The sequence below is a fragment of the Misgurnus anguillicaudatus genome, chromosome 1 (genome assembly GCF_027580225.2).
Source record: "Misgurnus anguillicaudatus chromosome 1, ASM2758022v2, whole genome shotgun sequence".
In the NCBI taxonomy this organism is placed as follows: Eukaryota; Metazoa; Chordata; class Actinopteri; order Cypriniformes; family Cobitidae; genus Misgurnus; species Misgurnus anguillicaudatus.
The window spans coordinates 2,108,493-2,132,500 of NC_073337.2; the positions used below are offsets into that span (position 1 = coordinate 2,108,493).

Below are 24,008 nucleotides of genomic sequence, written 5' to 3' on the forward strand. Positions count from 1 at the left end.
TTGGGTACTGCCGGTTTGATGATGGTACAGTCACTTTTTCTGTGTGGACGTGGCTACAGTACAGTTTCAGGGTGAGGAGGCCATGCATAATCCAGTAGAATTGAAACGATGATCTGTAAGAGCACATGAAAGAGAAGTAGTAGGCCAAGCACTTCAAAATCAATTAAATAATGCTGGACAAAAAGAGGAATGCTCCTGATGAGATCCCACAAAAGGTCTTTTTACATCCGAAAGGTGTCCTACTGTGGTCTAGAAGGAGCATAGAAATATATCAGGATAGATGCAGAGAGGACATCATTAATCTTGATGCCGCGGGCAGCATTTTAAAGAAAGAGAATGGCTCACCACCTTTTCTGGAATCAAAAATAAAAACTCCTCTCCCTTTGCTGTTGCAACTTATCTGACATGTGACCACACTACAGCCTCAGTTTCATATTTCCTTGAGGCATTTCTGACAGATGTTGCAAGATGTGTTGGGCGGACAGGCATTTTTTTCAATTCAGTTCAATTTTATTTATATAGCGCTTTTCACAATTTGGTAATTGTATCAAAGCAGCTTAACATTAATAGAAGCAGAGAAAAGCACAGAAAATCGACAGATAGCACAACATAATACATGATAGCACAAGCAGCTAAATTTGCTGCGGCTATAAATCCACATTAAAGCGAATGTATTACTAATGTAACGTATAGAAGTTAAGCCCAAGAAGGCTGCCTCCCCGGGTTGAAAAACCCCCTAGGAGAAAAAAACCCCGTTCTTTTTAGCCGGGGAAGTTAAAAAAAGTCCTAGGAGGGAAAAACCCTTGGGATATATATATATATATATATATATATATATATATATATATATATATATATATATATATATATATATATATATATATATATACACACACATTGAAACGGATAAGGAGATTAAGCGGGTTCTGCCAGTGATCGTTGGCAGTCAGGCATCAGCAGGGCATCACGTTGAAGAACAGCCAGTAGATCAGAGGTGTGCCGACTTTCACATTTACCGGAACTGGGTCTGTTTGTCTCATTGTCGAGGACGAGACAGGGAGAGAGAAACAAAATCTTAGCGTAGGGGCCGTTCACATGTAAAGCAAGTGTCACACAGTGATATGGTTTAAGTCAGCTCAGTTCCGGACAGGCTAACTATTGCTGGTTAAGTGTATTACATATAGTTGATGATTTTAGAAAATTTGTGGGCCTATGAGTCTATGTATGGGTGAGTCTATGTATGGGTGAGTCTATGTATGGGTGAGTCTATGTATGGGGCCCCCCATATGATCTTTAAAACAGAAACAGAAACTCGTTTGACTAAGGCCAGAGGCCCCACTGCCGTCGTTAATACTAACGTACAGTGGCAAACGGTTCTGTATGACATATTATTCTCATGGGATCTAAGATCATGGGAAAAAGCCAAAATCGCAACCCGACCATATGTCAGGCATGCGGTCACTCATTATGGTAATCTGCGATGGGTCGATGGTATTAATGAAGGCAATATGAAGGAAAAATCTGCATGATACCATCAACCTGTACTACAGAATTAGCAGTGGGAAAGGAATCAAGGAAGACTTTGAAGTTACAGTTCTTCGCCGTTGCTTGAGTCACATAATGAAAAATGCTAAAGAAATGTGCAGAAAGTAATAAGCATTTCTGTAATTTACAAGAAAGAACAAAATATTGTGATTTGAATTCCTCATATTAGAAATTGCTATGTATTCATTTCATAATTTAGCCTTTATTACTTTATATGTATTGAGTAAGCACAACAGTAAGTCTTAAAGAGTAAAAATAATTATTGCTTGTTTTAACAAGACATGCATACTAAAAAGCTAACTCATTCCAGGATTGCCATCAACTTTCCTGGGAAGTAGGGGAGACCGGGGTTGGTTGTCACAATTTTTACTCATGCATGAATTGCTCATCTTCAAAAAATCTTTCAGCAGTAATTCCTACATGAAATGAAACTTTGGAGTGTTGGCTTTAAATGTGTATACTTTTTACTTTTCAAATGTATTGTAACGGCAAGTAATTAACCATCAACGGGGTTGGTTGTCACAGGGTATGGGGTTGGTTGTCCCTATAGAGTTTCAATAGGATTTCAGTGATAAATTGGGATCTGAAAAGATAATGTGCAACTTTTTAGTTTTTTAAGCTAGAAACTGCAAATAAGTTTTAATATGAATACACCCCTATGATAGTTGTTATTAATGCCCCTTATGTTTAAACAATGGGATTAAAGTGGGTGATCAGTTACTTGAATAGGTTGCATGCCCAGCTGCACTATGAACTTCAGCCAGCTCATTGTTTCCTGTCTGCCATTATTGGACAAACTGATTAATCCAGGTGAGTCTGATTATTGTTGTTGTGACTACTGAGATCAGGCACACCTGGATTAATCAGTTTGTCCAATAATGGCAGACAGGAAACAAGAAGCTGGCTGAAGTTTAGGAAGTTGAGAAATAAAATGAAATCATTTTTAGTGTTAAAACCTCTTTATTTCATGCTTTATTTATTTTATTTTAACAGCACACAAAAACAAACAAATAGACCAACAGTCTTAAAAGGTCTACATGTCCAATATTCTTATGTGACAACCAACCCCAACTGACTTCTTGACAAACATTATAAGCTAGCTGCCACACGGCTTTAACTTGATCGCTAAAAGATGACTCAAAATAAAGCTACTACTTTTGGCTTTTTAATGAGTGTTTTGTTTTTGAATGACTAACATCCTACAAGATCTCAACACAAAAACAAAAACAAAAAGAAAATTTACTCTGACCCATAAAAATAAAAAATTGTCTCCTAACCTCAATGTTTTGTGTCTGCTCAGCAAAATTTCAAGTGCAAATGTGTAAGCTATTAAAGGCTAACAAATTGATATCAAAATTGTACCACAGCGCCATGTAGTATGTCTGGAATAAGCAGTGTGACAACCAACCCCGGTCTCCCCTACCATGAATGTAGTTCTGAATACATTTCCAGTTAAAAAAAGTGAAGGAGTGGAGTCCTGAGTGGAGTCTGCCTCCTCTTCATTATATCCTTTTAAATGATTTTGAAGACTTATTAATCAAATAATAATCAATATTTATCATCTCAGATATTAAAGTGATTAGAAAAAATTATTCATGCTTAAGAAATAAGCTTGTTTCTCAGTGTTAAAATCACAAGTAAAACAATTACTGTTACTCAAACTAGATGTGCTCTGAACTGGATGTCCATGTGTGGAAGTTCTCTTAAGTTTATCTATAGCTTAATCAATCAGAATCATAAAGTTTGACATAATGACGTAGTTTTATTTATAGTTTTAGTTGTAATGTGTGAGCAGATCGGCTTAGGAACTCCTTGCTGAGTGTTGTGGGTGACTTCTGCTGAGTGAACTGCAAAGAATTCTCTTCAGTAAAATTTCTTCTATTTATTTCATCTTTGACTTCTGGTCTTCATTTATCATCAACGGGTCTTAACTGTAACTCTCTTATAATAGTATAAGGGTTGTCATTAATCTCCAATAGCATAATGTATTTTAAAGATGTGGTGTATCTCCTTAATACCCAAGTGATATAATCTACCCAATTCGCTTTCCATTTTCCAGTGCACGGTACCACTACTAGCTGGCCATGCACACGTTTGGTTTCCTCACAACTGCAAGTACTTTGTCTGAGTTAGACGAAATGGTGCAAAGTGCTGTGGTTGTGTTTTCGACTCCACCCTGTGGGCCTATGGTTAAAAACATTTAAAAAACCTGCAGTCATGGATGCAAAAAACAGGACTGGGAAGAAAAAAACTGAAGTGGAGGACTTACAGGTAATGTTTTATTCTGTTTGTTTCTGAACATTTACATGTTCATTGCCAATAATTCCTTTCTGGTAAAAGACAGAACGTCACCTTAGTTAACTTCAAATTCAAGGACCTTTCAAGGACTTTCCAGGTCCAATAACCTCACATTCAAGAACTAAATGTGGCGACACATTTCAAGTGAGAGCAAGGTTACATCATCTTACCTTAGATACATTGTTACAGCTCCCATTCTAGTGAACTCGCACTGCGTCACTGCGGTGACACTTTGGGGACGCCTCCAGGGATAAGTGTGTCTGAATGTGTATATCAAATTCAACCAATGATGAGGCTTAACGACAAAGACGGTGATGCGCAATCCAGGAAGTATATCACTATCTGAAATATTGCCAAAAACGGCGACGCAGGAAGTATGGCAAAGGAAGACGCAGCGTCTCGTTCCCTTCTCAGGGAACAACAGTTACATACGTAACCCGAGACGTTTTCATGTGTCAAACACAACTATGCAAAAAAGCATTTTGGTATGAATCAACACTCGCATACAGAAGATATAAGCATTTAAAGTGAACAGTTCAGCACGTGTGCATAAAAAGTCTAGAATTTTAATGATATTATCCTACACTACACAGGGAATTATATGAATTTTTCCCCTCTTTCATAAAATAGATTCAAGCACTTTCAATGACCTGTATCTATGCATGTATATTTTCAAAAACTTCCCAGGGCCTTGAATTTTTCCCACCAGATTCAAAAACTTTCAAGGACTCATGGGAACCCTGAATCTAGCCACAGAGGTCACAAGCCAGTGCACTTTTTGTGCTGGTCCCAAGCCCGGGTAAATAAAGAGGGTTGTGGCAGGAAGGGCATCCGACGTAAAACTTGCAAAATTCAATATGGGAATCACTAACATAACTTCCATACTGGATTTGATGGAGGCAGATGATTCGCTGTGGCGACCCCTGAAGGGAACAGCCAAAAGGAAAAGAAGAAGAGGTGTTCATAAAATTGTCATTTAACTTTATATAACAATGTGTAATGAAAGGTATTCAGGACTGACTCTATGTTAATTAATGAATGAACTTAATTCAAACAAACTGCACCGTTCACGTGTATAGTGGAGAGAAATACTATGAGATAAATAAGAAAACACTGATCACCTGAACGGTGACTTCACAAATAAACTATAATTTCCAAAAAAAACATCAATGATGTTACAGAGTCTAAAACACTAAGACATTTTATTATCAACTGGTTTAAATGTCCTATCAGTTGTTATTCTGCAGACCCTAACAAACAGGTTTGTACGTTTTCATGTATCAAACATAGAGGAATGTAACCCGGGGTTAAATGTAAAAAAGAACCCCTAGATCAGGTATACTTCTCCAAAATACTGCACTTTCCTGAAGCGTTTAGCATAAATTAAGAAGCAAAGACAAACTTTTTTTATTTAAATGTTCTTTATTAAGTTTACAAATAAAGGTAACAAATGCTGTTATTGGAGCGCAAAGCGCAGTTTTATATGAAGCTTGAACATCCTATACTTAGTGCAAAACATACAGTTAAACTTGCCAATGATTCCCTACATGTTTATGTTTGGTTTTAACATTTTGTACAATGTATCATTCAGAAAAACACTCAAGTTGCTAGAAGAAATCTAAAAGCAAACAGGCAGATCTTATATTAGCACAAAACAAAAGAACTTAATGACAGGACAGGTCGCATTAAGTAAACATTGTTCTGTTGTATTTCGTTTTGTTTGATTAAACACTTTTTGCAGTGGGTTTGTGTGCATTTTCTGTATCAGACTAACTGAAGTATCATGCAAAGAGATTACTGTAAGACAAAACTGTTTACAATCTATTGACTGGATTGCTTGCACATCAGCCCACTACAAAAGCATTTTGTTTTAAAGGAAGGTGGATGGTAAATAAAGCATTTTGGTAAACCGGGAACACGGTGTCAGGTTAGTGAATCTTGTTTAACGTTGTACGTTCTGCACTGCAGTTACATTAGCGCCCTCTACGGTACGGGAGAGCAAATTAACACTTGAGTTTCATCTGGAATGAGGACATGGCACTCACAAGGTAGTTTTATTCGACAGATTTCATAAGTTTGAACACTGAGCAGGTGGGACCTCTTTCTCAAAGACCTTACGGCTTGTTCACAGTTTAAACGAACCAATTCTGGGTAAAAAAGAAACACGAGCTGTCTACAGGTAAAGCGTTGTATACAAAGCAAAAGAGAAACGAGAGTTATTTAAATATAAAGAGGTACAAGTGAGCCACTGGCGGCTGGTGAACACATTTGAGAATCTATACTGTACAGGCGATTAGTGAAGTTTTTCTGTACCAGACGTTTCACTCGGACAGTACACTAAGCAGTACGCAACTTAAAGTCCTTTTTTCAGTAGTTAAGGTGATAAGTGTCTCTCCACTAATTTCAACTGCACTACAGTTTGTACCCATTACAGTCTTAACCAGGCAAATACTCTAAGGATCTATACATTTCTTACTCATGAAAGCCAAATCTATGCACTTAACTAAAGCATTTACAAAAGTGATTCGGCCGGCACTTGACCAATGGTTGCTACGAAAGAGATGAAAACGTCTACGTGATGTGAGCTTAAAGCAAAGAGTCTGATAGATAAACGTTGCAAGCGTTGTTTTGGCAGCATTGTTGTGTTGGTGAGGGTTGCTAACTTTCTTTCTTCACTTTATTAGCCTCACTACTGACCTGTGTGCATCCTTACATCCTCAACTAGTTAACCAGTGCCTCTCATAACATATGGGAGAGGGTCTGACACTGGATGGTGTCAAAGCCTTAAGCACGTCACATATCTGAGATATTTATTTATTTAGCAACATACTGTCTCGTGTATACCAACTTTCTTTCTCCATCTTGATACTTTCTCACCTACAAAACTGATCATATAAGACTGGAAACAACACAATGCTTATAAATGTGCGCTAGTGATAGGCACACTTACTTGCATACTAAGATAGATGTTCTAGTATCTAAAACTCACTTTCACAGCCTTTTAAAAAGCCCAATTTTTCTTTTTGCACCCATAATTAACAATGCAAGCGAATGGTTTAAGTCATAGAGCCAAAATCTCATTCTGTAATATACTAACATTCACCCTCTGTGAGGTCCAAACACCGGCACGCTTCATTGCAGCCATATACATGTATGTCAAACCCCAAAGCAAAGCAAAGTAAAAAAGCAAGGCACTATAATCTTTAGAAAACTCACCGGACGTGGGGGGAAAAGGGAAAGATCAGTTTCTTCAAGTACATCAATTGAAACCATTTTACATTCACATTTTTTTTCTAATACACAAAAATACAAAGGGGAAAACATAAAAAGGTTAAAGTGTCTCCGATAAGTTGTGAATAATGAAATAGCTAGCCTTACATCTCATGAACGCTAATATCCATAACCCTCACGTTTTTGTCGACCTTAAACTAACGTTGTCCAACAACATTTATAATAATCACAGTGTTTCAACATCAAAAACTGATGAGTAAATACAGGTCCATACAGAACACAACCGTCTCACATTTGAATGTCGCATCAAACGAATATAAAAGTCACCTAATGTTGCCACGATTACGGCAAGCTGGAACTTTAGCCATCGAGAACGAATTTAAAGCTTGGTGGGACTACAAGGCAGTATTTGTTTACGTGTGCCACCCCCGAGTGATGATCACAATATCCTCCGATATTTAGAATAAATGGGTGGAGCCAATATTTAAGTAGTAATGACCTTTTTATTGCAAAGGGGGCCATTTTGAGTTGGAACAGACTCCACCACCAAAAAAATCACATCTTATTTGGATCTCAACTATATTACACAGGTCACCTTATGGTGAGAGAGGTGATAGAGGATATTAAACGTGAATGGCAAAGCATGCTGGGAGGCTGTAGCAGCTTCTCAGCACAAAACCAGGGGGCAGCTTAAGGCCTCTGAACGTCTGAAAAACAAAACTCCCTAAGATTATGCTACACAAGGCCGACTCGAAAAACAAACCAACCGAGCAAACAAACAAAACAAATGGAATCATAACCCTCACAACCCAATTTTAAAAATCTGTACACGCGTTTTTAATTCGAATGAAGGCCACTTTTTGTGTTTAAAACGGGTTATTTTACGCTGTTGTAATTATTGCATTTCCATGGCGTTGCAGCGGAGGGGGAATGAGGACACACAGGGCTCTCCACCAACGCCCACCTGTCTCCAAACCAGCCTGGATTTGCTGACATGCTCGTAAGCGTACGCTTTTCGGGAGGTCGATAAATCAAACCTCTAAACACGGGTCCAGAGTAAAATGTGTGGGGCTGGATGGTAAAATATGCCTTGTTAACCATAATAACAATTCTTTGGCCACTTAACATTGCACTCTGGCGTTTCATTTTCATCCTCTCGCTTGGATCACAATGCATTTGTGAGGATTTGGTAGGTCTGATGTGTGTGTGCGCATCTTGGCATATTCTTTCGCAATCCCTCAATCATCCGTAAGAATACTTGCGAGTCTCTTAACACTTTCCAACAAATCCGACACACGTATCCAATCCAATCGCTCCGTCTCTCTCCCCCCATCTTTCGGCCTGGCGCGGCAAGGTCCTGCACTACGTGGTCTTCAGGTTGGGTCCGCCAGGGTGGCTGACAGACTTTTGCAAAGTGCTGAGGTGGAAGGTCTGTATTGGGTTGGACACCTGTGAAAACTGGCCCAGGGGTTGCGAGGAGGCCAGCAGGCCGCCCTGGGTGTGTGCGGCAGAGCTTGCCCATTGGGCGCTGTAAGGTGCGGATGGGTAGCCGTACTGCGGCGCGGGGCACAAGGAACCCTTCCGGGTCCCCATAGAGGTAGCAGGAGTGTTAGGTATAGGCGGTTGGCCGCTCAGAGTCGAAGCGATGCTTGGGCACAGCTGGCCTGGAGCGGAGTATTTACGGCCCATGTTGGCATGAGGGACCATCTGAGAACGGATTACACAAGACTTTTACACATCAGTGATCTATAAATCCAAACCTACACTAAGATTCAGGCACTTACATCGTAACTGTGGGCTTGATGAACCACCTGTTGTTGGTGTTTGGAGCCTTTCTTGCCCTGGGACAGGCTCATGGCATCCTTGGCCCAGTTGTCCACCAGCTTGTGCAGTTCGTCTGTGAACATCCCCTTGCAGCTCTGGGACTGAGAGATGGGCGGCTGGTTTTGATTCGGACAGGTTCCCGCCACTGTATTGGTGCTGCTCGTCCCTGAGCAGAGAGGAAGAGAGAGAAAACAATGTGAAGAGGAAGCCGTTCGAATTTCTGTCCCGACAAACCCACAGCTGATACAATCTGACCACAGACTATATCAATCTATATTTTTATATACATAAGGTAAATAAGAAAGAGAAGTCATGGCAGTGAGGCCCTATGGAGCACCTTGGCATCCACCGTGATGCTAAAGTGACAGATTTATCGCTCTGTATCCAGCCTGCAAAACAGGGTATGATGAAAGTGTTACAACACCATCTCAGGTTTCTTGATGTAGCACAAACACGGCACTTCGCCTCTTTAAATGGCTTGGGGTTCATGATCATGCTTGGCATTATGATGACATGATAAGGTGAAATAAGGTCACCAAATGCTCCAGTATTAGCTTGCAATAAACTTGCAATGTCTACAAGAAAGTTAATTTATTATTTGAAATGTTTACCTATTGTTTATGGATGTACAAATTTGATGTTTCTTGTTATAGCATTAGTATTTGGGGGAGGAGGTATGAGTAAATAAGCCTCTTCCACAAATACAAGCACTGGATTATAATGGGCAGGCAAATATATACAGTGCGCTGTTTACTGCACATTTAAAGGGACAGTTCCACTAAAAATGAAACATTTCATTACCCAATGGAATGTACGTTTTTTTCTAACTATCCAAATAGGTTGTTTAGTTATGAGCGGCTCTCATCTAAAGAATTATAAAAGCATTGTGTAAGAAAACCTCGACTATTCTTGCTTTAAAGCTGTAGTCAGCCTTTACTTTCATTGTTTAGATAAGAGCAGCTGGAACATAATGCTATAAATAAGGAAATAAAGACAAAATTCTTAATTTTAGGTGAACCGTTCCTTTAACACGAGGCAAGATGAAGAATGCACAAGCCGGGTTGAAATACCTCAGCTCCTTCGTAAGACACATCACTGTCATGACAAAAGATGATGGTCTTTATAAAGTCTAAAGGAATAAACTACAGGAATCATGCACAAGAGAAATAAGGCTAAATAAAGCTTAATCAAAAACAAATAAAAATTAAATATAATTACACTACAAATCTCTCTGTAGTTAATTACAATTGCACAAAAATGATGCCCACTATCCAGAGGTATCCATCCAGTTACATGTATGTATGTATAAGACCTGTTAGAACAGCAAAAATGCTAAATCCATAATACAAAAAGACACTGCGCCATAACAGAAGCCCCATAAGGAACTGAGAATTCTGGGTAATGTAATCTAAAGCAAGCCATGCTTAGAAAGACAGGTGCCCTCTTTTCCCTCGAGTGCTAGTGCTGGTGTCAAAGCCAGGGCAAAATCTGGACCCATACCACCATCAGGACTGAAGGGGGCAGGATAACATCACAATAAAGATTTAAGCAAATAAAACCAGGTCCTACTGATGCTGATGTATGATGCAAAACAAATCTACATCACACACATTGTACACAAGTTTAATTTAAGTGCATTCAGTTAGTCCAGCAATCAGCCACTTATATGTGACCCTGGACCACAAAACCAGGCACAAGTCACACTGGCATATTTGTAGAAACAGCCAATTGTTTTTGTGTGGGTCAAAATTATCATTTTTTTTAATGCTAAAAATCCTTAGGAAATTAAAGGATAATTCCGGTATTTAACACGTTGAGTCTAACCCCTGGCCCGTCTTGGATGAACCACAGTGATGGACACTGAAACCTTGACAATGGGTCGTGTCCTGACTTTTTGACTCGTTTAGAAGGGTCTCTTGACCGGTATCTGAAAAAATAGTTCCACCATAGCAAATAACACAGATTGAAATCATACATTGCACCAATATATTTGTTTTTAATCATCAACGAACACCACGAACCACTCGGTGAGTAGCACAGTTTTGAAAATGAACGTTAAGTGTTGTTTTAATGACATGTTTGTGCATAGCCATTGACTTCCATTCTGAAGAGACGCTTTTTAAACGAGTCAAAAAGTCAAGACACGAACCATTGTCAAAATTGGTAGTTCACTGAACACTGCAGTTCATCCAAAACAAACCAGAAATGAGACTCAAAGTGTTCAACACCGGAATTATCCTTTAAGTAAAGATCATGTTCCATTAAATGTTTTGTACATTTCCTACTACCATAAATATATAATAAATGTATTTATCATAAGTAATATGTGTTACTAAGAACCAGTGTTGGGGATAACGCATTACAAGTAGCGTGCATTACACAATAATATTACTTTTAGAAGAAACGAGTAAAGTAACGCATTACCTTTTAAATGTACACATTAATATTTGAGTTACTTTTTCAAAAATGTAATGCAAGTTACTTTTTTAGTTGAATTAATTCGATAAAAAAATTATGTACTGAATTAAACTAAACGTAGTCACATTTTGCACTCTATACGTACACACCTGTGTGGGAACAGTTTGAGTCCGAAACTGAGATGACAGGCCAGAGCTCGACATTTTTGTGATGAAATATGCAATTTCTGAATGCAGAACTTTTAGTCATAAAACACAGGCAAGGGCTGAAAGAGATCAAGTCTTAGCCAAGAAAAAGTAACGCAAAAGTAACTAAAAAGTAATGTATGCATTACTTTACATGAAAACTAAGTAACGAAAATTGTTACTTTTTAGGAGTAACTTTATATTGTAATGCATTACTTTTAAAAGTACCTTTCCCCAACACCGCTAAGGACTTATTTGCTTTAAACTTTAAAGGCGATTTTCTCAATGTTTAGATTTTTTTTTAAACCTTCCAAATAGTTGTATCAAGGCCAAATATTGTCCTATCCATAAATCGATGGAAAGTTCATTTATTCATGTATAAAAAACTGACCCTTATGACTAGTTTTGTAGTTCAGGGACACATATAGTCTCTGTTGTTTGAAATAGTCAGTAGTGTAGTGGTGTCTGGAGAAATGGGTATACTCTTAATTTATGCCCCCAGTAGAAGTGGGTATACTCTTAATGTATGCCCCCAGTCGAAGTGGGTATACCCCCTGCCATCAAATAAAGAGGTGGGTATACTCCGTATACCTGCGTATACCCTGCCCTACACCACTGGAAATAGTAGTGAACTGACTGTCAAATGTTTTTAATTGTTTAAACCGAGCACCAGCACCGTTTCGATGGAAAAGTGGCAAGAGAGGCTATGCACAGTTTGACTTCAGCATTACTGGATGACTTCCATTCATTATGTTGTTGTCCTTTTTATATAAACCTTCTATTCCAAGTCTTTTCTGTGAAAATCTGAGCTACGTTGCCTCAGTACAGGCAATGTTGTTTGTTCAATGCCCAGTGATTACATCCTATGCACAGCGAGGGCGGAAATAAGCAAGGCTTCATTAAACCTCATTAAAGCCCATTCAAACGGGATGGGAAGGACATGCAGAGAGAGAGAGAAATGAGTCTTGTGGGATAAAGAAGAGCACAGAGACGGGGCGTTTTGAATTGTCTGCGGTTTGTGTATAATGGGATGAGCGTTCAGACAGGTCCATTAAGGAGTGCATTAGGCAGTCAGCTGCAGATAGAGGGGGCGTCACATGACCACGTGTTGAGTGACATTGATTCCCAGTTTAAAATGGTCATCGACACCCATACTGTGAAAATGTTCGTTTTTATTTGAGGTGCGACCTGAAAATACAATTGTATTGATGTCTTGCGATTTTTTAATTAATTAAGTGTTTGTTAAAGGATTAGTCCATTTTCTTTAAAAAAAATCAGATAATTTACTCACCATCATGTCATCCAAAATGTTGATGTCTTTCTTTGTTTAGTCGAGAAGAAACTTTTAAACCACAACTTCTCGTCCACCTCCGGCCATGTGACGCGCCAGCGCGACCCCACGCAATACGCCATCACGTTAAGAGGTCAAGGATGATGTATGCGAAACTACACCCCAGTGTTTACAAGTGTGGAGAAAGAGGTCCAATCCGATCTTGTTGTATTAATAATAAATGTCTTTGTGTCAGTTAATTGTTTAAAATGGTTCACAAATGTGCGTCTCATATATGTAACACGTGACCTTCCCACGGCATTACGCAATTACGTGAGGTCACGCTGGTGCGCCACAGGACCGGAGGAAGACGAGAAGTTGTTGTTTAAAAGTGCCTATTTTTTTTCCTGTCAAAAATAACAATCGTTTCACTAGATAAGACCCTTATGCCTCGTTTGGGATCATTCAGAGTCCCCTGAAACTGCAATTCCAAACTGTTAAGTGTTGAGGTCCATTAAAGTCCGTTAAAATGAGAAAAATCCTGGAATGCTTTCCTCAAAAAACACAACTTCTTCTCGACTAAACAAAGAAAGACATCAACATTTTGGATGAAATGGTGGTGAGTATATTATCTGGATTTTTTTTAAAAAAATGGACTAATCCTTTAAGCACATCATACCCTTAAGTTTGAAGTGTAGTCATGTTTTTAAACACACGCGAGGGTCCACATACAGTGCGTGATGCAAATTTCGTCATCAGAATATATTAGCACACTGTACGCGCACCGCTGGGTTTGTGTAACTTTGTACGTGTAGGTTGTGCGTGTGCGTACATAAGAATGTAGTATGTAGGCCAGGAGATGCATTACATTTTGTCGCAATGCGCATGTGTAAGTGTATACGTACGAGTCAAATAAACTATACTTTCTTTGTAAGGCTGTGCATTTGACTGTACGCGTATGTTTGCGTACACACAAAAAAAAGACTAAACTACGGGTTTTAGTTCTCACAGACTTGCTCTGAATGAAAATAAATGAACGGGGAAAGTGTGACACTACCTTGAAATCAGGATGTACCCTACACCCCTAGTAGAAAGTTTAGCGCAAGCGTGGACGCTTCAAAGTTTATGTTTGAAAGATTCACACAAACACATGTGACATGCCACAGTTATAACACATGAATGGGGTCATCACAGGATAGAAATGCTCAAGTCAGCCTATGAACTTCCAACAGGTCACGGGACACAAAGACGAGGGAGTGCGGCAGTGAGTGACGACAGGAGAGAGCAGAGAGGAAAGGGGAAGAATAAAGATAAGAGATAATTACTACAGAGCTGGTTGCAGGGGCAGACTTTTTTCACCATCTTCCCTGAAGCATGAAGAGAACGATGGGATTGAGAGAATCAGTGTTACAGTTACTCACATCTGACACAATGCATTGTGGGAGTGCATCAGAATGCTGCTTAAAACTTTACTCAAAGCCCTGACACACTGTACTGTACTTTATAAATGAGTGAAAGTGGGGTAAGTATTATTATGGTGAATATACGGTACTAGTGTGGGTATATTTACTGTACATTGTGAGAACAGGTTATCAAACAGATTTTCCTTCTTTTGACTGCTAAGGGAAGACATGAGTGCACAAAGATTATAAAGTGTATTGAAAACTGTAAATTCAGCAAATACAATATCAAAAAGGAAGATGAAGGCCAAAACGTTCTGACAATACAGAAAAATGCACTAAAGAACACAAGCTATACAGTATTTCAGTGCAGAAATCTAGGGGTGGGAGCGTTCTTACATTTTCATGATATCCTTATTCAATTAGATTTTATTTAATTCAATTTAAATGAATTTCTAAAGCACTTTTCACAAAAGCAGCTTTATAGAAAATACACTGTAAAACAAACAGTATATATTCAATAGAGTCATCCAAAATGGAGTCTGTTCATAAGAATCAATAATCTTAATATGATCCGAATCAATAGGGCTGGACAATAATTTAATATCAATAAATATTTTTTTCCAATAACGGTGATATGGTTTATAAACACATTTCCGATATTTCGATATACATTACAGTGTCCCATGGCCGTTCACATTCGTCACATTTAAAAACGCATGTTAATCGCGAATCAAAGTGCTTCTTCCTTCCAAAGCGCGCCCCCGTGGCGTCTTTTGTAGCTAAGCAACCATGAGCCGCGCTCATCTGTACCTCGCGTCAAATTAGTTCGCATCAAGTCACAGCTACCAATGGTAAAACAATATATGGAGAGAGAACGGGAGATGTAATACAACACAAACTAAATTACAGATGAGAAAAATAGGCTTAAGCCATCAGGTGCCCAAAAGATAAAAGTATGTATGCACCTACAACACTAAGTATTATATGTATATAATTTAGTATGCTAGTATCTAATATATGCAATAACAAACAGAGCTTTAATATTAAACTTTTATAGCTTTAATATTTTTCTGTCCAACTATCTTATGTAACATGAAATGTTTTTGTATTTATTGGTCATCGCGTTGCCGCCACTTTCCAGGACATTCTTGTAAAAGAGATTTTTAATCTCAAGTAGTTTTTTATCCTGGTTAAATAAAGGTTTGAACTGAATTCAATAAATAGCCTATTACCATTTAAAAGTTTTAGGGTCACTTTTACTTAGGCTATTTATTAATATTTTTCCACATATTACTACAATAGCAAATTAATTAAAACTATGAAATTCAATACTGTGACAGAAGAAATTCCTGCATTACAGCGTTTATCACTGACAGACGTTCAGGTGCACTTTATTAATATAAAAGATGAGCCTTAAAGTCTGTATTGTATGTTTATTTGACATTGAGTTTATATTTAATTTTGTATGAAGGCTAAATTAATTAAACATGAACGTAAATTTATTGACATTAGGGGTGGGCATGATTAAAATTTGTCAACCGGTAGAGATTTTGGACTATTGTCTCTATCGAGATTACGCGCCCACGTCACGCTCCTGTGTGCGTGGTCACGAAAACGTAACGTTTGTACATGTATTTAAGCACCGCAGTTTTAAAACAAGTTATTTTAAGCCATTGAAACACAAACAACAGATCCACATGCGTGCGCTCTTTCTGTCTGTGAGGAGTGCGCAAGTCTCTCAACCGCTGCTCATTAAGCTCGTGAGCATTTTTCTCGCTATATTGGCCTTAAATACATATACGAGTCAAAATTCCCGTCTTTGCAAGTATCTTCATAAACACGACCATTTAGGGCTTAATAGAAAGTGAACGCTAAAAGAGAAAACGCATGTGTAACATTGGGTCCGGACTTTGATCTTAAAGGGGAAGTTCCCTAATTTTGATCCTGTCTGTCACTCATGTTTATGAAACAGTATGAAGAGAAACTCTCTCACTGCTCTTGACCAAATCACTTTTCTAACTTAAATAAAAAATATATATACATACATACATGATTATTTATATTCATTCCTTTATCATTTACTATTTATCTTCAGAGAGCTTGAGATTTGTTACTTTTATCTTCTTTTTATGCTTGTATAAGTTTTTGTGAGAATTATGAACATTTCTATGGTATTAAAGATTTTAATAACAGAAAAACGTTATTAAAACATATAAAAACCTCAAACGTGATGCATATCGTTATCATGTTATATCTTCAATCCTATTGTGATAGAAGATTTTGGTCATATCGCCCACCCCTAATTGCCTTATGTTATTTTTTCTAAATATTATATTGTTTTATATGACGAGGCTTCATAGACTTGGCAAATTCATTTGTTTAGAAGTTGTTAGGTACAGATATAAGCTGTGGGCATTCTTTGCAGTTTTTTAACATTTATACCGCTATCAGATTTATACTGCGCATTGACCGTAATTTAGAAGTATATCAGCGATAGAAATTTTTGCCATATCGTCCAGCCCTACCAATGAATATATTCATGTAATCAGAAAGTCAAATTTGGGGGGGCGAGCACATGTAAACATCAATAGTTGGTCGATGAAAGTGCATTGGAGGGGTAATTTAATTTTATTGAAAGGGGGAAGAAGCAAAGTAAAATCTGCCAAAACCAAAAGCAGTGAACTATTAACTCAAATTCTTTATTCATTAAATTATTAGTAATTATAATTAGCCATTTTAACTGTGTCCCACTAAATATGCATGGGTTACCAAAGTACTTAAAAATGTGTTTTTATCCCACTGCACTGTGGGATATAACATACTCGTTAGGAACTGCATGTGACATTTAAAATGTTTAGCAACATGTACGGGTTGTTTTGAGATTCCTTAAAATCAGCCAAATCAGAGAGGGCCTGGCAAAATCAAGAACCAATCACATGAGTGTAGGAAGACAAAAGAAAAAAAGCGTTACACACAAAGAGCCAAGCAGGGCGTACTCAGAAAACGCGTCCTCCTGCCACCTGGTTTGAAGGTCACTCTCTCCGACCCACAGCTAAACTTTATACAGCCTGCGGCACAAAAAGAGGGAAAAGAGAAAGAGAGCGAGCAAGAAAGAGATAGAGCAGAGAAAAGAAAGAAAGAGAGAGAAAGAAAGTGTACACAAATACACAGTGAGAATGGTAACAAAGGGTCAGTAAGCCATGAATTCCTGACAGATAGAGAGTGAAGGAGGTGAATGAGAGGGAGTGGCGGCTCTAGGTAGGACGGGGGTAAAAAGTGCCTCCTGTAGGATCAAGCATCAGCCCTGCAGCTCCATCCATATCAAAACATGCACCGTCTCAGATGGGCAAGACAAACATTCCTATATGCTCGGATTTGTTCATATCACCAGAATACGTCCATAAATAAATAGAATTTTTCTTCCCAAATTTAAAACAACAAATAACAAGAGACTCACACAACATCACCTTGTTCAGGAAACGTTCAGGGTCAAGCAGAGGGCCGTGACATTTTCGCATTTGTTTTTATTTTACCTTGCGAGGTGACCAGCGTGGCATCGCTGGTATAAGCAGAACACAGGTTGTCATTAGAGGGGGAAGGTTTATAAGACTGGAGCAGAGGGCTGCTGCCCCCATCCATCAGCCCACCAGGGGCCAGAAATGTCTGCTGGGGTGGGTACACAGAGGGAGCGCTCTGTGCTGATAAAGTGCTGGCTGCTGAAACAACACACACACACAGAGAGAGAAGCACGGATCAGAGCCAAGATGAAAGATTCACACACATCTGTAGCACTTTATGTACGAGTCATTCTATGAAACAGGTGTGTGAAAACCCAGCCGAAGTCATTTGTTTGTGAAATTTGTAAAATGGCCCATAATACCAAGCAAGAGTCAAGGTGGAGCGAGTGAATACCTGGCTGTATAGGACTTTTGCTGCCCTGCGAGCTGCCACGGCTGGATTTGCTGCTTTTGCTCTTGGTCGGTCGTCGTCTGCGGCCAGCGGGATTTACTACAGGTGGGTTGATCATTCCGGGCGGAGCTTTGCCCAGACGTGCAAAAAGGGCGTCAATCTCTGCCTTCTGACGGATGTACAGGGCCTGGCTCTCCATCATGTGCCTGGCATGTTAACAGGGACAGCTTAATTTCCAACATATTACACGTTTTATGGTACAAAAATAAGATGTATAGAGATCATCTCTTTTAGTAATACTATTATTAGTAATCACTACTTCCATTGCTCAGAGTGGATTTAGCAGTTTTAGGCTTAGTCAACGTGTACCAGGTTGTTTTCATATGCCGAACCTACAGATGGCGATATATCCCTAACCGCAAAAACATGTTGGCCAATCGGAAGCCATTGCAGAGCCTCGCCTTGGTACAAACAACAACATCACAAGCCAAAAACTCTGGTTTCACCAGATACACAACGCTGCAACCGTTTGCATGTGGACGAACAGCCAAACTGCATAAAAAAAGAGACGGTTTTGAAAATACCTGTCTACTTGTGATGGGCGGGTCCATTAAATAGACATACTAGGCATTGTAATGTAAATTAACTCATTCACCGCCACTGACGAGTTATCTCGTCATTTATAAGTTCATATTTAACTAATAAACGTGCCTTTCTGGACGAATTTCAAAGTGAAAGTGTAATACTGCTTTTATCCACCAGATGGCGCCAAAAACGGAATTTATCAAAAACGGAAGTTAAAAAGAGATAATGATTTATTTTAACTGCGTTTATGTTTGATAGTCATTCTGAGTCTGATCTCTAACATAAATTTCTTTACAAAAACGCAATTTTTTAAGCTTTTTGGTCAAAATGTTGTATTTTTGAAGAGAAATATCCATATTTCAGTGGTAAATTAAGTAGAAAAAGTAAATATATAATGAAACGTTTTTTCCCCATTTTGTTTGTTTGTTTGTTTGTTTATTGCAAAGGGTGTGTTCTTTAATTTGATGTAATTTGTATGTTTACATATTTATAGAAAATAATTTTTCCTGCAAGGAATTTTGTGAAAATTTTGTTAAAATCACAAAAATGCAGGTGGGCAACTTTTCTCAAAAAGGCTGGCGGTGAATGAGTTAAAGCAGGCTTTATTTCAGCCTAAAAGTGCTTAAAAAGCCATTAGATTACATCACAACTATTTCTGAGAACATGTCCCAAACTTTAGATTTAACAGCATGATTCTTTTCTTTTAATGATGTACATTCCCGACCTTAACTTCTCCCGCATCTAATCTTCATTTTAATTCCTGTTCCTGTATAGCTCAGTGGTAGAGCAATGCAGGTCATGGGTTCAAACCCAGGGAACACAAATACTGATAAAATTTAAATGTATGGCTTGTAATGCACTGTAAGTCGCTTTGGATAAAAACGTTCGCCAAATGCATAAATCAGGGTTCCCACACCTTAGTTAACTTCAAATTCAAGGACTTTCCAGGTCCAATACCCTCAAATTTAAGGACTAAATATGGAAACACAGTCAAGTGAGAGCAAGGTTACATTGTGTTACCTTTTACGACGTTACAGGGACGCAGGAAGTATGGCAAGAGAGACCCAGCGTCTCGTTCCCTTCTCAGGGAACAACAGTTACATACGTAACCCGAGACGTTTTCATGTGTCAAACACAACTATGCAAAAAAGCATTTTGGTATGAATCAACATTCGCATACAGAAGATACAAGCATTTAAAGTGAACAGTTTAGCACGTGTTTTTATGATATTATACAGGGAATAATATGGATTTTTTCCAAAAAACTTAAAATAAATTCAAGCATTTTCAATGACCTATATCTATGTATGTATATTTTTAAAAACTTCCCAGGACCTTGAATCCCCCCCCCCCAGATTCACAAACTTTCAAGGATTTCAAGGACCCGTGAGAACCCTGATAAATATACATTTCTCAGTTTGTTTTGTTGTTATGGCGGAAGCTGCTTTCGTGACGTGAAGTCAAAGGTTTGGGGACATCACGTAAGTTGGGTTGCTACGTGGACCTAAGTATTGTAACCTTATCAAAGAACATCATAAAGCTTTATTTAATATAGGTTATAGGCAACGCATGTTTTTTTTCAATGACACACCCAACAAATAAAGTGACAAAACATATACCAGCGGTTATGCGACGACCCATGCATCACAACCGTGTACGTGTGGACAGAGCTTTAGCCTCATAATAACTTCCAGCAGACTAACCAAGATTGTTACCAAAATTCCAAACGCAGTGAAAACAGAAAGTGAAAACCAAAGAGCAACGTACTTTTCCCTCAGTCTGTTGACTTCTCTCTTAAAGTCCTCATCTTCAAACTCTGAGTCATTGTCGCTACTCAGGTAGGAGCTTACGGAGTTGTTGAGGGTGCCGGTACTCTGGGCTGGACCGTTCCCTATGGTTGAATGGCCCTGAGGTCCTGGAGGCTGCAGACTAACAGCAAGAGTCTCGTCCTGGGATCTGCTCACAGAGAAACGACCCACTTTGGTGTCCGTCTTGGTGGTGACCTGGAAACGACCAATGGTGGTGGACTGGGGTGAGATGGGGCTTTGGTTGGGGATGCCGTCGATCTGGTCTTCCGTGGCATTTTTGAGGGGAGAGGAGGTTCTGTGAAGCGTGTGCTCGGGGCTAGAGAGGGTGGAGGATGATGATGAGGAGGAGGTGGAAGAAGATGATGTGGTGGATGAATCATGAGAGCTGGTGGGAACCTGTGGGGCACTCTCTTCAGGAGCTACGGACACCTAAAGAGCAGATAGAACGAGTGAGCCTGGTGTCAAATGTGTAAAATACAATACATGTCCTAATGATAATGATCTTGTTATATGATTTCAAATCATTCATGATACCTGGAATCGGCCTAGTTTGAAGCCCTCAACTGTAGGCACAGCTGCTTGATCTCCATCCAAAGAAAACGGAACTGAAAGATCAACATTAATACATAAAACTCAAAATTAGGCTCACTTTGTTTCAATAAGTGAACAGGCTTTAAAGGAATAGTTCATCCTAAAATAAAAATGTTCCCAAATTTGACCCCTTAAGCCATCCTAAGTATATGACTGTTTTTTTTTCAGGTCATCACAGTCTGAATTATTTTAAATAATATTCTGCCTCTTATAATGGCAGTAGACAGTGCACCACACAAAGCACAACCATCTTTTTAAAAAATGAATCTATTCACTTATTAAATGTCTTCTGAGGTGCAGCGATGTGCTTTTCTAAAAAACATTTATATTTCAAACTTGCACAAGAGAGGTCAGGTGAAAAACTGGAAGACATTTAATAATCATGTAGAGTCCTTTTTTTAAAAAAAAGTAAAAAATATTTTGTGTCAACCTCTGGCACAGCTTCAAAGCAGAAACGTATCAAATCCTATCAGAGGTCCAGCATGTCATTGAAACACACCAGTGCCTTTGCTGTAGGCTATTAACAGAGTTCCCACACCTTAGTTAACTTCAAATTCAAGGACCTTTCAAGGACTTTCCAGGTCCAATACCCTCAAATTCAAGGACTAAATGTGCGGACACATTACAAGAGAGAGCAAGGTTACATTGTGTTACCTTTTAAGATACATTGTTACAGTTCCCTTTTGAGGGAACTCGGGCTGCGTCACTATGGTGACACTATGGAGACGCCTCCAGGGGTAAGTGCGTCTGAATGTGTATATCAAATTCAACCAATGGTGAGGCCTAACAAAAAAGACAGGGTGACGTGGGAGACAGGAAGTATTTCGCTATCTGAAATATTTCCAAAAATGGCGTTACAGGGAAGCAGGAAGTATGGCAAGAGAGATGTAGCGTCTCGTTCCCTTCTCAGGGAACAACAGTTACATACGTAACCAGAGACGTTTTCATGTGTCAAACACAACTATGCAAAAAAGCATTTTGGTATGAATCAACATTCGCATACAGAAGATATAAACATTTAAAGCGAACAGTTTACGTGTGCTAAAAGACTAGAAATGTTATATTATCCTACAATACACAGGGAACAATATGGATTTTTTTCAGAAAACTTTGCATGAAATTACAATGACCTGTATCTATGTATGTATATTTTCAGAAACTTCCCAGGGCATTGAATTATTTCCCCCAGATTAACAAACTTTCAAGGATTTAAAGGACCCATGGGAATTCTGAATTAAACACGTTACCCCTCGTCCGCAAAACACAGAGCCCCCCACATAACAAATCCCAATTTAACCCCTGAAAGTCACATATGCCTAAGGATGGCATGGGGTGAGTAAAATATGGAGTAATCTCCATTTTGGGGTGAACTATTCCTTAAAGTTGGCATAATATGTATACTTTTTATTATATAAGGATATTTTCCACTTTTAAAGTAAAAAACCCAGCTAGAATCAAGATGACTAAACAGGTTACAGCATTTTGCTAAAATGAAAAAAATTCAGGCACCAATAAATTATTCCCAGTATGAACAGAATGGTCTTTCATTAAAGATAAAGACTTAAGTAATATGTGAAATTTGCAGTACACACCTGGCTGTCCTCCAGGAGGCATACCGGTGACAGAGCTCTATAGAAAAAAAGGGACGAGGAAAATAACAATATAAACACATGTAAAAATTGCAACTAAATCACTTCAAATTCTTTATATGACATTTATTCCTTTTCCAATTGCATTTTATGAGACCCAAGTATCTGAAGTATGAGTTATAGGTTGTTCTCTATTTCAACTGCTGAGAACTCTAAAGCCGCCTTTCCATTGTACACAACATTCGGACACGACTGTCGGAGTTCGCCCCCTTGTGGCAGTCTTCATAAAATTTCAATTTCGAAAATCCATGCCAACGTAGGAGAGAAACTCATTCCAGCACAAGAACCTTCAATTATGAATATTCACTATAGTGGAATAAATAAATGAAAATAAATGAATGAAACGATAAACAACTATGCATATATGACAAAGACCGCAAATACTTTTGGAGAGAATATATTGAGACAAGATTAAAAATAATAACGTATAAATATTAAATTAAATAAATCATTTATTACTTATCAGTATTAAATAGTTTTTAAAATGATAGTTCCAAAAAATAAATGCTGTCATCATTTTCTCACTCTCATGTTGTTAAAAACCTGTATAAATGTATTTGTTCTGATGAACATAAAGGAAGATACTTTGAGTAATGTGTGTAACAATTCCTCAAAATATTTTCTTTCGTAATCAGAACAAATAAATTTATACAGATTTGTAACAACATGAGAGTGAGAAAATGATGACAGCATTTTCATTTTTGAGTGAACTATTACTTTAAAGAAGTGTTACTGATAAAGTTAAACAAAAAGGCTTAATAATTTTAACCTTACACAGTTTTGATTGAAATACACTGAAATACATCACTTCCAGTCAGCGGGTCACATGCGGTGTAGTCGCACAAGTTCACATTTTTTACTGATCAAAGCTCAAATTGGATCTGATAATTACCCTTCCACAGATGGTTGGCACCCCACGCAGCCCCTTTGCGACTCTCCATGGAGAATAAATGACTTCCAGTTTATCGGCTGTCGTTGGTCGTGTACACTGAAAAGACGGCTTAAAAGACTCCCCATTCGACATGCTAATCTTCTCATCTATTGTTGCATGACATTAAAGTGAATTTTTTGATCTGTTCTGTGTATATGGAAATTTCCAGTGGCACAGTACTAAACCTTTAAGAGAACTTAATACAAGCAGACAGATCTGGCACTTAATCCACAAGTGTTTTTGTCCAGAACCCTGTTTGTGTGTACCTGGGGCGTGACACTGCTGATGGGGACCGTCTCTGGACTTAGAGCCCGTCTCAGCTGGGCATCCAGGTCCTCCAAGGGTTGCTGAGACTAAACAA

At 38.5% G+C, this 24,008-nt stretch overlaps 1 protein-coding gene across 17 annotated transcripts in view; it reads right to left on the reverse strand.

Annotated features, from left to right (window-relative positions):
• Positions 1–5,245: 5,245 nt before the first annotated feature.
• wnk1b (WNK lysine deficient protein kinase 1b) overlaps positions 5,246–24,008 on the reverse strand; it is a 94,237-nt gene continuing 75,474 nt past the window's right edge. For 12 of the 17 annotated variants that reach the window (XM_055190740.2, XM_055190737.2, XM_055190739.2 and 9 more), the window contains 10 exons: positions 23,914–24,000; positions 22,660–22,696; positions 21,011–21,081; positions 20,436–20,905; positions 18,087–18,289; positions 17,708–17,890; positions 17,150–17,242; positions 14,097–14,138; positions 8,859–9,064; positions 5,246–8,781 (listed from right to left, as the gene is read on the reverse strand). In XM_055190740.2, coding sequence (XP_055046715.2) covers positions 8,437–8,781; positions 8,859–9,064; positions 14,097–14,138; positions 17,150–17,242; positions 17,708–17,890; positions 18,087–18,289; positions 20,436–20,905; positions 21,011–21,081; positions 22,660–22,696; positions 23,914–24,000 — 1,737 coding nt within the window. In that variant the 3' untranslated portion in view covers positions 5,246–8,436. Of the gene's footprint in view, positions 8,782–8,858; positions 9,065–9,235; positions 9,288–14,096; positions 14,139–17,149; positions 17,243–17,707; positions 17,891–18,086; positions 18,290–20,435; positions 20,906–21,010; positions 21,082–22,659; positions 22,697–23,913; positions 24,001–24,008 lie in introns of all 17 variants that reach the window. The other 5 variants (XM_055190747.2, XM_055190746.2, XM_055190736.2 and 2 more) reach the window with 5 other exon arrangements.